We start from the raw sequence: 18,008 nt of genomic DNA on the forward strand, positions 1-18,008 counted from the left end.
CTGCCCCCTGCCAGTGACCGCAGCACTCAATCAGACTGCAATGACTGGGGAGATGCCATCTGCGGAGCTGGAAGCTCCCTCCCAGGTAGGGCAAGCACAGGCTCTATGGGCCAGAGGACGTCTGCCAAGGTCATCAAGGTCAACAGGACAGCAGAGAGAGCAGGCTGCCTCAGATGCCAGTGCCAGCGATGGGACACCAGAAAGACGTAGCACGCGCAATCATAAAATTAAGGCACCTTAGGCAGATCCCGGGTTCAACACTGGTGGTGTTTTGTTCGCTCCCCATTGAGTTCCTTCTGATTGTGTTTGCAATGTGACACCATTTTATTTGTGTTATATTAAGAAACTTTTGTGAAAACATTAAATTAAGATTGCCTAATGTGACTTGGGGGTGCCTCTTTTCTTGTGCAGGTGGATGGATTCCTGAGGTGTTATGAGTGATTTATGTCATTGACATTTATTGACTGGGCCCATCAATGCTTCTATCTTGACAGATTTGGCACTAATGTCTCCAGTATGGAGGCTGCAGCCCAGGCTTGTGTTGGAGGTTCTGAAGGTTTCTTGGATTAGAGTGTCCCAGGTGTCCCTGCCTCTCTGGAGTATGCCCAGGTCAGCATCTGCCCCCTCAGCATTTCCCTGTGCATGCTCACCCTCAGCCTCACTGTTGGACTCATCATGTTCAGCCACAGCCACTGCACCTACATCTTCTTCATCCACAGCGTCCCCCCTTTGCAGTGCAAAATTGTGGAGAGCGCAGCATGCAACCACTATCAGGGACACTCGATGTGGGGGGTACTGGAGTGCGCCCCTGGAACGGTCCAGGCATCGGAAGTGCATTTTGAGAAGACCGATGGCTCTCTCCACTACAGTCCTTGTGAAGGCATGACTTCTATTGTACTGCTGCTCAGCTTCTGTTCCTGGATGGCGGAGAGGCATCATGGACCACCTTCTGAGGGAATAGCCCTTGTCTCCCAGCAGCCATCCATCTAGCCGGGCTGGAGCACTGAAGAGCCCCAGAACCTGCAAGTGTCTGAGGATGTAGGCGTCATGGGAGCTGCCTGGGTACCTTGAACAGACTTGCAGAATCTGCATTCTGTGCTCACACACTATCTGCACGTTCAAAGAGTGGAAGCCCTTCCTGTTGATGAAGGCACCGAGCTCACCTGCTGGTGCCTTGATGGCCACATGTGTGCAGTCTTTAGCTCCCTGGACACGGGGGAAGCCAGCAATGGCCGCAAAGCTTCTGGCTCACTCTGTCTGACTTGCCTGGTCCCAGCAGAAGTGGATGAAGGTCAAAGCCTGTCTGAACAGAGCATCTGTGACCTGCTTAACACAAGTGTTCACAGCTGATTGGGAGACACTGCAAAGATCACCCACTAACCCCTGGAAAAAGCCGGAGGTATAGAAGTTGAGGGCAGCTGTGACCTTTGGAACCACGGGCATGGGGTGTCCACCCTCACAGTTAGGAGAGACCTCTGGCCCAATCATCTGACAGAGCGTGTTCACTGTCTCCCTTGACAGACGGAGCCTCCTTCGGCATTGCCCCTCAGACATATTGATGTAGCTGCTTCGCCGCCTGTATTCTCTGGCAGCAGGATAGTGGCATCTTCTGCAGCCCCTTCTGCCTTGGACTACCTCTTGGCCCTGTACCCCTTGTGCCTGCGCCTGTCCTCCCAAAGGTGGCTCCCCTGGAGGCTGAATGTGCACTCCTGGCCTCCTCCCCCTTTTAGACCTCCCTCCTCAGAGGAGGTGCCTCGAGTGGAGAGATCACCTCCCATTCCCAGGCTCAGGGAGGCTTCCTGAAACCTTCAGGCCCCAAAACAAATCCTCACTGCAAAGTGCTGACCTGAAGGTTATGAGTCCAGTCCAAGCAGCTGGAATGTGTTTTGAACTTTTCCAGCTCACACAGGCAAGTTTCACTAACTTTGGAACACTAAGTTTTAAATCTGTAGAATCGCGAGTTCACTGAGCCCTCTTCTCCTGCCTGTGGATGAGCTTCATATAAATTTCTGCTAGCTGATTGCCCGTTGCACCTGTGCGACGAGCCGAAGATTGTACGGGCGACACAAAATCCCAGTCAATTCGAGCCTCAAGACTGAACACATCAGATCTGTCCATCGACCACCTTAAAAATCCCAGAAAAAATATGGTCAGCACTCAAAGATCAGTTATGAATGAAGCTCCACTTCTGAGTACACCGTCTGGAATTCATGTCCTTTAGCCAACAGCTGAAAGAGAACATTGACCAATTCATAAGTAGCTGTAGAGACAAGGGCATGATTGTGATTTCATGGCAGCAGACTTAGCTGACAGCATAATCGAGCTGATGATAGCACCTAGCCAATGGAAGCATTTCAAAAAGAAAGCATTTCACCCTTCCCACCAAGCTACGCTACACTACCTCTCAGCCAACCTCACTGACCTTCCGCTGAGCCTTTGCCTTGTTATAGCTGGCAGGACTCAGAAGTTCCATTTTACCATGTGTGCCTGGTAAAATGATAAGAACCTGGTAAGATTACAGTTACTTGTCTGTTTAACAGGCTTAATTACCTCCCCAACACATTCCAACATGATCTCTTCCAACCAGCCTTTGGTAATAGCCCCTCACAACATAAAAGCGTCAGGCTTCTCCTCTGACACCCTTCATCGCCATTTTATTACCCCTCTCGCCTTGCAGCCTGTTTCCAGTGGATTGGTAAAATTCCGGCCATTAAGTTCGTTTTTCACAGATGGGTGCCAGACTTGTGGAGTAATTTCAGCATTTTCTGGCTTTAATTTAAAGCACAGTTGTTAAAAACAAGTTTAAAAAAAAAACAGGAACTTCTTGTTTAATTGTAGAGCACATAATTGTACTATTTAGGGGATTAATTTTTGTTTTAAGTCTCATTACTTTTCTATTTCTAGCCATTTATGCTGCTGTAATCAGTGCGGTTAGTGTAACTGTAACTCAAAGCTAAAATGACAGGGGATTAAGAAGCCAAGACATTTGCATCTTAATGAGGTGCAAACAGCTGAATGAACAGCTGAGTTTGCCCAATATAGCTGGAACATTATAAAAATTACAAGCGGTGTCTTTGTCATTGACACCTCCTGAATGGCTAATGTTAATTGTCTGATATAAATGGTTACCCTCATTTATCATGGGTGCTATAAGTGGTGGGGATTTTTTTTAACCTTTCATTTTGTACATTTGAAATTTTAGTTTCTGAAAAAAAAAATTTGATTTAAATTCTGTAATTCTATTTTGGTGGTCTGCTCGGAGGCAGGGAGCCAGGAATGTACAGGGGGTGAGCCGCACCGGGATGGCTCCTTGATGCATTACCACCACTGGGAAGCTTTCCAAGGGACAGTTGGGAATTGGACCTGCTGCTTGCTCCATGGAGGCAGACATCCAGCTAAGATGATTAGGGCCCCAAATAGAGGTACTTCTGCCAGCAGCAGAGTGGGCTCTTGCTACATGTACAGCCAGCTGTACATAATAGTATTGTCATTGTACTGATATTCCAGGGACCCAGGGTAATGCTCTGGGGACTAGGGTTTGAATCCCACCACACCGATGGTGAAATTTGAATTCAATGAAAAATAAATCTGAAATTAAAAGTCTGTTGATGAGCATGCTCCTCACTTATCACCCCACCAGCCTCCGCATTCAAAGGATCATCCTCCGCCATTTCCGCCAACTCCAGCATGATGCCACCACCAAACCCATCTTCCCTTCAACCCCCTGTCGGCATTCCATAGGAATCGTTCCCTCCAGGACACCCTGGTCCACTCCTACATCACCCCCTACTCCTCAACCCCCACCTATGGCACCACCCCATGCCCACGCAAAAGATGTAACACCTGCCCCTTCACTTCCTCTCTCCTCACCGTCCAAGGGCCCAAACACTCCTTTCAAGCAGCATTTCACTTGCATTTCTCCCAACTTAGTCTACTGTATTCGTTGCTCCCAATGTGGTCTCCTCTACATTGGAGAGACCAAATGTAAACTGGGCGACCGCTTTGCAGAACACCTGCGGTCTGTCCGCAAGAATGACCCAAACCTCCCTGTTGCTTGCCATTTTAACACTCCACCCTGCTCTCTTGCCCACATGTCTGTCCTTGGCTTGCTGTATTGTTCCAGTGAAGCCCAACGCAAACTGGAGGAACAACACCTCATCTTCCGACTAGGCACTTTACAGCCTTTCGGACTGAATATTGAATTCAACAACTTTAGGTCCTGAACTCCCTCCTCCATCCCCACCCCCTTTCTGTTTCTTCCCCCTTCCTTTTGTTTTTTCCAATAAATTATATAGATTTTACTTTTCCCACCTATTTCCATTATTTTAAAATATTTTTAAATCTTTTATGCTCCCCCCACCCCCACTAGAGCTATACCTTAATTCCCCAACCATCCATTCTTAATTAGCATTCGTTAAGATATATATCACCAACTTCAACACCTATGTGTTCTTTTGTTCTGTTGTCTGTGACATCTTTTGATCTGCTTCTATTACTGCTTGTTTGTCCCTACAACCACCCCTCCCCTCCACTTCTCCACCCCCCCCCCACCCCCCCACCCCCACCACACACACACACACACACACAACTTAAACCAGTTTATATTTCACCCCTTCCTTGGATTCACCTAGTTCTGTTGAAGGGTCATGAGGACTCGAAACGTCAACCCTTTTCTTCTCCGCCGATGCTGCCAGACCTTCTGAGTTTTTCCAGGTAATTCTGTTTTTGTTATGAAACCATTGTCGCTTGTCATAAAAACACATCTGGTTCACTTTAGGGAAGGAAATCTGCTGACCACACCTGGTTTGGCCTACATGAAGGCCAGTGAAGATGGCCTCCCAATGGCAAGCTGGGAGTTGGGGGTAGCTAACAGAGCCATAGGCTCTATCCCCTAATAACGGAGTGGTGGGCAGCAAATACCTCACCCACAGAACAAGTGATTGCTCTGGAGAGGTTTCCTCTCCGCTCCAAGGGGCCTATCAACTTCGGCTCTCATAACCTTTGATTTGGATCTCTGACTCTGAGGATGCCTCCATGATGAGGTGCCCCCAGTCTACCTCAGTAGTGTTGACCTCTCCTGGTGGAGCTGTCGAGGCTCCAAAGCTGCTGGCCCTCTGATTGGGCTGGCAGCATCTGGAGCCCACTCTCTCTCCTTAATAGGACAATGATTGAGGAGGTGGCCAATTAAGAGGCTGCTTTTTAAAATATTTATTCTTGGGATGTGGGCGTCACTGGCTATGTCAGCATTTATTGCCCATCCCTAATTGCCCTTGTTCAGAGGGCATTTAAGAGTCAACCACATTGCTATGGGTCTGGAGTCACATGTAGGCCAAACCAGGTGTGGACAACAGATTTCCTTCCCTAAAGGACATTAGTGAACCAGGTGGGTTCTTTACAACAATCGACAATGGTTTTATGGTCATCATCAGACTTTTAATTTCAGATTTATTTTTCATTGAATTCAAATTTCACCATCTGTGTGGTGGGATTCGAACCCAAGTCCCCAGAGCATTACTCTGGGTCTCTGGAATGCCAGTAGAGTGACAATACCAGGATGCCACCGCCTCCCCAGAAGATTGCACCACCAGCGTCACTATCGGAAAGTATGGGCTCAGAAGTTATTTGGCCCTAATGCAGGGTGAAAATCCAGCCCATTAACTTTGTTTCTTTCTCCACAGCTGCTGCCAGACCTGCTGAGGATTTCCAGCATATTGTTTTTATTATAGTCGACTAAAAGCAATATTTTCCCTGGAATGTAATACTTACTTTCCCTTTTTGGGACATTACTTATATAAATATGCACAGAAACTTAACTGGACCAGCCACAAAAACACCGGGCGGAATTTTACACTGGTGGGATTTTTGATCCCACTGCTGCCAATGGACCTTTGAATGGCTCTTAGCATTTTAGGCCCTCCCCCGCCGTGACGAGGCCATAACATTCTGCCCACAGTGTCTACAAGACCTGGTCAGAGGCTGGGAATACTGCAGCAAGTAATTCACCCCTAACTCCCCAAAACCTGCCCGCCATCTACAAGGCATAAGTCAGGAGTGTGATGGAATACTCTCCACTCACCTGGATGAGTACTGCTCCAACAATACTCAAGAAACTCAACACCATCCAGGACAAAGACACCTACTGGATTGGCTCCTCATCCACCACCTTAACATTCACTCCCTCCACCACTGGCGCACAATGGCAGCTGTGTACACCATATGCAAGATGCACTGAAACAACACACCAAAGCTCCTTTGACAGCACCTTCCAAACACACCTCTGCCACCTAGAAAAATAAGGGCATCAGACACATGGGAGCACCATCACCTGCTACTTACCCTTCAAGTCACACACTATCATGTTTTGGAAATATATTGTTGTTCCTTCGCTGTCACTGGGTCAAAATTCTGGAACTCCCTCCCTAATAGGCATTGTGGGTGTACCTACACCACAATGATTACATCAGTTCAAGAACGTGGCTCACTATCACATTCCTGAGGGCAACTAGGGATTGCCAGTAAATGGTTGCTAGCCAGTGATGTCCACAGCTCTTGAACAAATGATAAAAAAAGAAAAAAAACTATTTATACTCTCCCAGTTTTAATGTGCCTGAACTTTGCAGTTCTGAATTTCCTTTCCTGGGGTGAATTTTGGGGCAGTATTTGATTATGCTGGGTCCTCACCCTTTTATCTGGCCATGAAAATTTCTGCAGGATTGGGATCAGATGGAGACATAATGATATCACACAAATGAGTGAAATATATTATACAAAGTTTTACCGTTATTTGTGTCCTAGAAATTTTGGGTGCACTGACCTTTAGCATTGATAAGGGCCTCTAGGGGATTAAAATGAGGCAATGTGATCAATTGCATCATTCAAAGCAGCACAAGGCAGGAAGGGGAAATTTTAAAATTTTGTTTGCTGATGTTCATATGGCCCCCACATCACTGTTTTCTCAAAGTTGTGTGGGGCTGAAATAAGTCGGTCCCTTTAAATAACTGTGTGGCCTGCATAAAAATTTAAAGGACCTGCGTATTTAAGTGAATAGGCAACATAATACAAAACGAGATTAGGGAACATTGACCCACTAATTCCACAAATTCTGCATCTGTGGTGGATGGCTGATTGGTGGCACCCTTGAATTAAATGCACCCTAACCCCAGGAAGATTCATCTATAACAGCTAAGTCCCTTTCCTGCTCAAAAGGCTTAAACTCTGAATCCTGCATGATGGACACATGCTTGGCGTTAACCTTACCCACATACATGTCACAACATTTACTCTGTTACATTTGCCAGATACAGCTATATTCTAGCATCACATTTAGATCTATTTGTCAAAGTTTTTTCATCTGGCTTATTTTCTAATATTTTTGCATCATTTGTGAACTTGTGGATAGTTCATTCAATCCTTCACTCAACTTCTAAAGTTTGTAAGGGGCAATGACCTAACACTGATTCTTGCAGGAGTTCACTGGTAACCAGTCCTCCTGCAAAACCATTGCCGCTAATAATCACCTGCTGTTTACAAAAATGCAGCCAGTTTTTTTTTAATACAACTTAAGATCTGCGTATCAATCTTATTGGAATTTAGGGTTGCCAACCCTCCAGGATTGGCCTGAAGTCTCCAGAAATTGAAGGTCAATTCCCAGGACACTGCTGTTTGCAACCCTGGAGAAAAATCATCAGGACATTTAAAAAAATGTTTTTTTGTCATTTTCTTTGAACATTTCTCTTTACCAGATATAAAAATATTGAAAATGGGAAAAAAAGTGCTATTTGGTTGAGTCAAGCATCATCCAATTGGGCAATAAGTCTTTTTGCTTTACAGTTGGCCTAGGAAGCCAGTACATCAGAGGGATGGATGTGTTTGCCAACTAATGGTTGGAATGTGGGGGCAAGTCATGTGATGAAACATCCAGGAATACATTTAATCACATTTGGCAGCCCTATTGGAATTTATCTTGCTAAATAGTTTGCTGTGTGGCACCTCATCAAAAGCTTTTTGAAAGTCCACGTATACATTATTAACTAAGACAACCAATCTAGCAACTTCTTCATAAATTTCAGCTAGATTGCTAGATATGACCATCTTTTTCAGAATCTGTGTTGAGAGCCTCATTTTAAAATGATTATTCATCTTTAGGGATTTGGGCATTACTGACAAAGCTGGCATTTATTCTGCATTCCTAGTTGCCTTAAGAAAGTAGTGGTAGGACCTCTTCTTCAACCTCTAGTTGGCAGGTCATAGTGCTGTTAACTTGGGATTTCCAGGATTTTGACCCAGCAATGATGAAGGAACAGTGATATAAGTCAGTTTCAGTCTTTCTACAGCATACCTCAAAGACAAAATAAAGCTTTGTGCAGATCAATTAAGCAAATTGCAAATGGATAATAAAATAGGCTGTCAGTTTCAACCAGAAATTACAGAAAACTGGAAAAATTAACCTTATAGATTGCTCACCTGAGAATTTATAACATCTGCTATCGTTAATTCTACTGTTAAAGATGTATTTAGAATGAAATACTCTTTTAACAATGATTCATCTCGTAATGCTTTGTATTTACTCTTCTTTGTTTTTCTTGCCAAATGTACCAATGATCATATTAGTCAGAAGGAAAAATTAAGAAGCACAGCAAGTATTGTCAGGATTATGCAATCAATTATTTTTCTTGGCATATAGAGAGCTCTAAATGGACAGTTTTAATATTATGCGATTACCATAAAAGTAGCTATAGGGCAGATTAACTTGAAAATTGCATGGAAGCTCTGGAAAAGGAATTGGAACTCAATATCTGTACAGAGCTGATTTTCTATTTTACCCCTTTGCTATGACAGTGCATAATATGGCTGCTTTTATTCTTGATTTTGAATTGTGTGTCTAAGTCCAGGAGATTTTTGACGAAATTGATGTTGTTTGTAGCTTTCTCAGCATCCATTTCAGCTTTTGAAGTCTGGGGTCTGAAAGTCATCATTTCTGCCCTCTGTGACAGGACTAGCATGCAAGATTGCCTTCCAGTGAACTGTCTTTTCCTTTAACACTGATCACAAGTGTGCAAGATTGACCCCTCAATGCCACGAGCTAAAGGTCACAAGTGCCAATTTTTGAATTGGTACTTGCAAACATAAGAATGAATGACGCTACATCCCCAATTGTCACTCAAGTTCCTTCTTTACTATCATTGAGCCTGTGATTTCATATCTACTACTTAAGAAAACAATCTTAGAAAAATTGATTTGTATTTTCAATTAGCCCTTTAATATTATATGTGGCTTTGCAGGTTGTTAATGGCTGAAGCGCAACACCCAAGGCTACTTCCTTCTCAGGCCAGAATCCCTCCACTACTTGACTGCCACCCCACCCCCTCCCCCCCTCCAAGGAGGGATGAATTTGTGAACCAAGTGTGGAGTGCAGTATGCTCATTGTAATATATTCTGACCACTTTATCCTGCTGCAGATGGTGGTTGCAAAGGTCTGCTTTCATACAGTGAAACCTATAAAATTAACCACTCCCAAAAAACAGACGCCTGCAAAGAGTGGACACTTATTGAGAGTCTTAAATAACTTACATGGTAAACTATAAAAAGAAGCACTCTGGAACCATGGACACTCATAAGTTATGAATTATGGATGACTTTCAATGCACCAAACCCTTTTACAACGTAAAACATGGGGCACGTAGGAGCAATGGGTTTGTGAAAGAAGCAGCTTTTGTGGAATGAGGAGCTCTTGCTCAGCATTCGTTGCAGCAGAGAAACTATCCCAGGGATGCTGCAGTTTTTTTTGCTGCTACGGATGCTGTAAGAACTCCCCAACCTACTGAAAAATACCATGACTATTTTAAAAATAAGGGCACTTGCACAAAAAGGACAGCTGAGGCCAGCACCCGAGATATCTAGAATATACAGGTGTCAATGCACTTCTTCACATTCTTTCTCTGTTATTAGGCGGTGCAGATCTCAGTAACATGTTCATTTTAAAAAAGAAACATTTAGAATTAAGTTGAATATGTTTACTTAGGTACATGGAGGTTTGCCCATATGAATAACTGTCTTATTTGTTTTTAGTGACTTACAGCCTGAACCAGGTGAATTTGAGAAGAGTGCTTTTGAAAATGGAGTGGATAGTCAAAATATGAACCACGAAGTCTGTAAGTCTTTGCAGGGCTGAAACTATACTTTAAATTACACTGCTAAAAATAATATTTCCTATATTTCAAATAATTTAAATGTTGGGGACCATGTAAGAAAGAACATATTTTAATATATCTTTTCAGGTGAAAGACATCAGCTCAGAGAAGATGAGTTGTCTGGAAAGAACCTCATTTAGTGGAGATTTTTTTTAATATATCCTATATAATGGTTCTCTGAAGTGTTGATGAGCTAGTCAGCTTGAGCCATTTGCAAACACTTTTGTACCTGCCAAGTTACCTACATTCATAATTGATGAATAGCTGATTTTTCCAAATTATTTATGAAGTGCAGTCCTGTGATGTTTCCGGATAGTCATCGGGATGATACCAAACTACCTCGTCAAACGATAGTCCCTGGCTTTTGTAGAGATTTTGATTGATTGCTGGTTCTGAGAACAAAGAGAAGTGGACAGAGTCATTAATTGGCTGGAGTCCTGTTGACCAACAGCAGAGTCTTCCTCTGACAAAATAGCAATGGAAGCCAGTACCAGTCAATGAGGGGTTGAGGGTGGGGAGTGTGGCAGTGAAATAGTGAAATCGTTGCATCAAAAATATTCCAAAAGCATTGTGAATAATCTTTGGGATGGAGGAAAGGATAATGTGGCACATCCTAGAGACATATGACATTTCCATTTTAAATGTTAATGGAAAAGTTGACACAAAACTCTGATAACTCTGGACCTTCGATTTAAAAGATTTTTTCAGTCCCTTTACAAAGGGGTGGGGATGAAAGGGGTGGTAGTACTTGGGAGTCTGCTCCCTTTCTTCCAGACTAACTATGATAGGAGATTGTGGAGTAGGGGTGGGATTGTTGGGGTGTTGGGGGGAGATATTAAAGGCTGGCATTCTGATGGGTGCCCAAGATGTACACCCTATTAACTCAGATGCCTGCTCAAAGTATTTAAGGTGATCTCCCTGTGACCTAACTTTGGAGTTAAAATGCTGCAAAACTAAGCAGACATTTCAGCTGATGAATTTTCTTGCATGATTTCTCTATTCAGCATCACTAAGTTGGTTGTATGTTTTTTTTTGAATATTTGTGAACTTTACTACACTAAATTATTGCAATTGGCTCATGGTAAAAAGCTATAATTAGTTAAATATTTGAAAAAAATCTTCTTGAATTCAGCCCTATTGAATCACAATTATAACTTGTAAGTGTCCGTTTTTGCTTACAGCTTTCCAGGCTAATTGGGTGCCAGAGTTCTTCTGTAAATCGGGGTCATTGCATTTGGAGGCACAAGGTTCTTCAGTCTTGGAAGTTCTTTATCTTCCCTTTCACACAGGAAAATGCTATTGTACATTTTTCTTAGTAAATGAGCAGGTATTGACCTCTTTGTTTTTATACCATAACTGTAATATTGGAAGGCTAACTTAGACTCACCAGTTAAATTTCTACTTTAATTTTGACTTAAAGTATAACAATGTTTCTCAATGTGGTTAAATTAAACAGTTTCTTGTAATTTAGCCAATATGATAATTAGAAGGTGGTCATTCATTTTATTTATTGCTTTAATGCTATCAATGAAGTTTTAAGTAAAAGTTTTGCAACTGGTATGCATAGAGCAAACACACCTGCAGGAGGTATGATGCATGTTGCTTATTTTTCCTATTTTCTATTGAAAGGGACATTCAATTAAAAGCCAATGCAACTAAATATTTTTGTAAAAAAAAATCCAGTTTGTTCAATAAAGCAACTTCAAACAGCATGAAAGTAACAAATTAAATTCTTGCTTTTTTTCCAATTTAGGAACTTGACCAACTATTCACACTCTTCCTACGTTTTAAATTCTGCCTTAATCTTTGTTCCAACAACCCTCCACATAAAGATATTTCTTCTAGCTTTCCCCTTATTATTTTTTTGTTCCTTTGGTGATTATCTTAAATTTCTGCCTTCTGGCTACTGACTCACCGATCAGTGGAAACCATGGGTGGAATTTTCCACTCCGGAGGCTAAGCGCGATGGCAGACAGAATAAGTGACGCATTTCTCACTGGTCATGGTGGCGGGTTTCCACGCCTGATCATCTACTTTTCAGCTAATTATATGTGCATGAGCGTGAAACACGTCATATGTTGTGGCAGGGTGCGCTAGGATTCGTCTGCCCTGCCGTTACCTCATCAGCTCATGGGTGCTATATTTAAACCGCGCCCGTGCACACATCATTCTCTGCAGCCCAAGACTGATCTTGATGTGCAATGGAATGGCCCCCAGAGAAATGGAGCCGACTGCCTCAAAGTTGAGTGACAATGCACTTGGGCCACTTCTTGACGTGGTGAAGGAACAGTGGAACATATTTTTCCCCTATGATGGGAGCCAAAGGTCCACCAGCTTCACGATGCTGGCTTGGGAGCTGGTTGCCAGGGTGGTCAGTGCTAATGGTGCTAAGAAGGGGGCCCCCATCCAGCTTGAATGATCTCATCTCAACTCACACTCTCACAAGTCCATCAGACATTCGCAGGGTTACAGTTCACAGGGATCTCACACTCTACCAGCACAAGGGACATCATCACCGACTCTCACACTTTGGCATCTTCATCTCTTCTCACATCCTGTATAACTCGCATCCTCAGCCCTTACAGAGGTCCACTTAACACCCACCGAAGGCAGGCATCCTTATCATCTGCACTGGCATCCGTCCAGCTCAGTCTGCCCATATCTCTTTTTGCAGGATCACCCACAGCAACAGGGAGAGACCCCAGACCGGAGGGGGGATGCCTGAGCTCAGGCCACTCACAGTATGTGAAGAGCTAGTGGCAGGGCTGGCTGGTGAGGGCCAGGACTGTGCATGTGCCGAGAGTGAGACTGGCATCTCCCAAGCTGATTAACAGCTCATTGGACACCTGCCAAAACTGTGAGTGCATTGTAATGTTGGTGGCTATGCAGCCAATCACTCATCTCTTCTCTAACAGACATCAGCAGGAAAAGGAAGAGGGCCACCAGCAGCTAGTCCATCAGCCCCAGCCCCCACACAACCTCAGATGAGGGTTCTGAGGACCCACTAGATGTAGAGTCGTCACAGCTTTCACCGTCACCCTCCGCCAGCGCAGAGACACACAACTTGGTGGCATCCAGAGCAGACTCGGGATCACCATCTGGTGACAACAGCACAGATTTAGATCCACAGCAGGTGGAGACAGGGACATCCAATGTCACTGGTACTCAGAGGACCACTGGAAGCCAGGCTTCTGTTAAGTCCAAGTCAGATGATGAACCTCTGGACTTGGCCCTGACAGAGATGTTGGAGCTGCAAAGGCAGACACGGGAACGTCAGGCAGGGTTGTCAGATGCAGTCACCAGATTGCAACAGAAAATGGAGGAGTCCATCTGCGTTCGGTCTGATGTCATTGCACCGACATGCTAGCACACCGAGGTCAACACCAGTCGGATGACGACTGCCATGGAGACTTTGGTCCAGGACATGTGCCTGATCTGCGCCAGGACCTGCACTTCATCGCTCTAGGCACAGGTGGGATCCATCAGTGGCTAGGCGAGAGAGGGACGGGGCATGTCAACCTCACTCCAGGTGCCCCTTCTTCTCAAGGAGTAAGGCACCCATAGGAAGGACCACCATCAGCTGGACACCCTGGGGCCATCCAGCCAAGTGACTCAGAGTGTCCAGCCACTCCCAATTCCCTCTGCCTGTGACCAATCAACTCCAGCTCTACTGACCAAGGAGGGTTCATCTGCCCCACAGCAGGAGACCTAAAGCAGGCCAAGACCCTCTAGGCCTCAGCTCTCCAGAGGACGCCTGCCAAGTTCATCACAGGCAACATGGAATAGCAGTCAGCAGCCTGCCTCCATCTCTGCTGTTGATGTCAATGATGCACCAAGATATAGCGGTAGGGTAAAAAAATTAAGAAATACTAAAAGCACAAAGGTAGCAAGAGTGTTCACAATCTGTATATAATTTGCACAAATGTAAATAGATTTTGTTTCAGTCAACTTCTCATCAGGAGTATGCTTCTTCTATCTGATGATATGCTACTTGGTTAGTCAAGTGCCGCAGATGCCCCCCAACCTCCTCACAGATGTTGCTTTGTCTGCCTCAGGTCTATGTCGTCTCAAAACATCTCATTACAATGCCTGACCATCCTCTGCACAGTATCGACATGAGTGAAGCCTCTGGCTCTAAGAACTTGGCGGTAGGGCAAGGCCTGCTTCACAGTTTCATGTGCTGTTGTCTTATGAGTTTAGAAGCTGGAGGCTGCTTTAGTCCCCTGATGCTTCTGCATTGAAGAGTGCTCAATGTGGATCTTAGAGGATTGAATGCCAACTCACACTGCAGTAAATCTCAGTTAGTGTACCTTTCATTGACCTCCATGTAATGTCCATCAGCCTTGAGTGTGCTTTACATATGCATGAAAAGTCGGGACTTTTATTCCTGGTGGCCTGCAGCGTTATCTCATGTCTGCGTGCACATCTAAACATCACCCCAATATTAGTCCCGACATTCCCACCTCCATGCTGGAGAGCTATGGACTTTGCTGACACATGTTGAGCCTTGCGGTTCCTGCTAGATGGTTAAAACTATGTGAGATAGGTGTATGTAAAGACCCCAGGTGCCAGAGTTTGAGATGGGGGATGCAGCACTAGGCCAGAAGGTCTGGCTAGGGTCTCTTGACAATAACCTGAGTTTGAGATGGTCAGTCAACATGGTTACGTGCTAGCTACAATGGCAACAGTGTGCCTAGTTTCCTTGTGGATGTGTCAGCCTGGTGGAATGAAAATGTGGAGGCCTCAATTGGGATCAGAACAAATCCCCAAAACATCTGATGTGCGGTCTTTATTATTAAAGATTAGAGTATTTCATGCCTGGATGGAGTGCCATCATTTTTCAGGCCTATAGATGCCAAGGCTAGCTGTACAGGAACATGGGAGACTCCAAATGGAGGCAAGGTCATAGTGCTTAACAGAGATCAGATTATGTTGCTGCTGTAGCTTTCACAGTCCACTGAAAGGTGAGCTGAAATGCAACCTTTCCTCCATTACTGACAGTTACAGATGTATGCATCCTGAAGAAATGTCTAATGCTGGGGGCTGAGTATGTTGATGAGGCCTGAACACTTGCCTTGGATGAACAATTGCCTATGGCGATACTGCAGTGCGGATTCAGAATAGACCTCAGGCATTAAGGCGAGAACCACTGAGTGATGATGGTCCTTGCTACACTGCAGGCATACTGCCACAAGTGCACTGAGGGTTGCAGTGCTGCTCATGCCTCCTCTGCCGTAAGCATTGGAATGTTGGTGAAGTGCTTGGAGAGGCTGCACCATCTCAACTCCGTTCCAAAACTCGCTGTTGCAGTTATTATCCATAACAGAAAGGCCACATGCTCCAGAGGCTGCCTTACCTTCCAAGGATGAGACAATGAGGACATTGTAATGCAAGAGTATAACTATTCATTCAGAAATTAATGTGCTTCATTGAGATGATGAGGATCACAACAAAGGTGTTAAGGAGGACCCAGCATAGAGGGCACTGGCGAAGAGGCTTGTATGAGGTAGTCATCATCAATCTTCTGGAACCCGTGGCTTTAAGTATCTAACATGCACGCCTGCCTCATCTGGCCCGTGCTACGGCCTCTTCCTCTGGATCCTCAGCTTCCTTGCCCTCATCAAGCTCAACCTTCTCGACGTCCTCATCATCGGAGGAGATGTGTAGTTCCTCCATCTCTTGTTCTGCCAACTCATCCCCCCCTTTGGAGTGCCAGGTTGTGTACAGCGCAGCAAGCCATGATGAAGCACGAGACCCTCTGGGGAGAGCACTGGAGAGCGCTGCCTGACCTGTCAAAAATATCGAAAACGCATCTTCAATATACCAGTGGTCTGCTCAATCAATGAGCATGATGCAGAATGAACCGCATTGCATCTCTCCTCTGAAGCACTCTGTGGCTGCCAAATGGGGGTGATTAGCCATGTCTTTTGAGGGTAGCCTTTGTCACTGAGGAGTCAACCCTGGATGTGTGAGAGCCCTCGAAGATCTGTGGCACCTGTGAGTGACTCAAGATGTATGAGTCGTGCAAGCTCCCATAGAATCTCGCACCTGCCTACATAATCTGCTTCTGGTGGTTGCAGACCAGCTGCAGGCTGGGAGAATGGAACCTTTCCTGTTGATGAATTGTAGTGGCTGCTGCCAGGATGTTCTTAAAATCACATAAGTGCAGTTGATAGCACGCTGCACCTGTGGGGGAATCCAGAGATCACTGCAAATCCCACTGCTCAGGCAGCCTGGCTGTCTTAATCTAGGGGGAACTGGATATAATTGTATGCCTTGCTAAATAGGGCGTTGGTAACCTCCCAGCTGAAATTGGGAGCAGAGGCTTGAGAAATCTTGCAGAGTTCCCCAATGGAGCTCTGGAATGAGGCATTTGCAAAGAACTTCAGAGAGGTGGTCACTTTGAGAGCCACACTGGCAATGGATGGCCTCCGTCCCTGTGGTGTGAACGCCTCCTGGAGAGTTTGTAGATGAGAGCACATATATTCCTTGATATGTGAAGGCATCTATGGCACTGTCTCTCACTCACCTAGTCATGCTAAATGCCTCCCTTCAATGGGTCTGTCAGTCTCAGCTTCAGGATCTTGAAGGGGTCCTGCTGGTGCTTGTTCATCGGGGTGAGGTTCTTTCCCTTGCCTAGCGGCAACAGGTGCTTTTTCTCCTCCTAAGCTGCCTGATTGCCAGGAAAAACACTATACTGTGTGCTCCATCTATGATGTATTTGTTCTCATCTCTGTGGAAACATTGAACAGAAACATGAATGAACCTGTCATGGTCACTGTCCAGTCGTGAACTAGGGAGTCATTGTGAAGCCCATGGGTTGCTTTCATCACAGCCATTCCATCCCCAATTTGACCCTTGGAGTATGAGTACTGCCTTAAGGGTAACAGGTAGGGTCCTCCACAACCCCCAGCCCCCACCACCCCCACAAATGCCATGAGAATGACAGGGCTTTCACACTGGGGCCTGGATCTGACTGAGTTCTGCCAGGCGGTAGAAGCCTCAGTCAGGGCACTGTCAGACTGAATCCTTTGGATTACATAGCAGCCCCAACTTGCACTAATTTAATGACAATGCTGTGGGGATGTTAGGTGCTTTCAAACCCTGAACCTGCCAGCTGCAAGGTTTAGGGGTATTTGGGCCATCAGGAATATGCATTTTGGCCCACTGCCCCTTTACAGTTGGATCCTTGTGCCCCTTACAATTTCCTAGAATAGGGACAAAGGGTCTTTGGAAGCCAATCCAAAATTGGCCCCAATTGGGAATAGGCTATCACAAGAATGTGCAACATGATTTAAGGTGCCACAATCCCAAATTTGCATTTAACTGTTCCTAACATTTCTCAGGTATGCCTTCCTCTCCATTTAGTAAAGTGGAGATTAGTCAGGTGCTCCTTCAATTGGCCTACACATGTAGTGGTAGATTCCTCCCACAAGCCCTGAGAGCCCTCTCCTGGCAATTTTGTTTATAGCTTGTTTGTGTCATTGGATCAGCTTGAAAAGGTTTTAATACAATGAGGTTTTAGAATGAGACCAGCTTCCACCCCCGCCCCACCCAGTGACTGTGGGAGTCCTTCCCACCGTGCTGGAAGAGCATCATGTGCAGGTTTCCCTGCCTCGAATCCCTCTCTTTCCTCCCCTCCTAATCCTTGATCCCATTGAGATAGTTGTAAATATCCCTGTCCTCCCCCAAAACAATTTGATGTTGATATCCCGATGCCCCATGTAGATCTGACCCCTCCCCATCTTGAAGCCCATTTTATTGTCACTTATCTAGAACCCCTCATTAGACCATTGAGTGCCTCCCCTCCACTAAATT

The 18,008-nt window shown here is 45.1% G+C and overlaps 1 protein-coding gene across 1 annotated transcript in view; it reads left to right on the forward strand.

The window, feature by feature from the left end:
- LOC121290452 (cilia- and flagella-associated protein 47-like) overlaps window positions 1-18,008 on the forward strand; it is a 661,534-nt gene that overhangs the window by 291,716 nt on the left and 351,810 nt on the right. Inside the window, 2 exon segments of the mRNA XM_041210889.1 lie at window positions 10,069-10,151; window positions 11,372-11,517. Of these exon segments, the coding sequence (XP_041066823.1) occupies window positions 10,069-10,151; window positions 11,372-11,517 (229 nt within the window).

Source organism: Carcharodon carcharias, chromosome 18 (genome assembly GCF_017639515.1).
Source record: "Carcharodon carcharias isolate sCarCar2 chromosome 18, sCarCar2.pri, whole genome shotgun sequence".
Lineage (NCBI taxonomy): Eukaryota > Metazoa > Chordata > Chondrichthyes > Lamniformes > Lamnidae > Carcharodon > Carcharodon carcharias.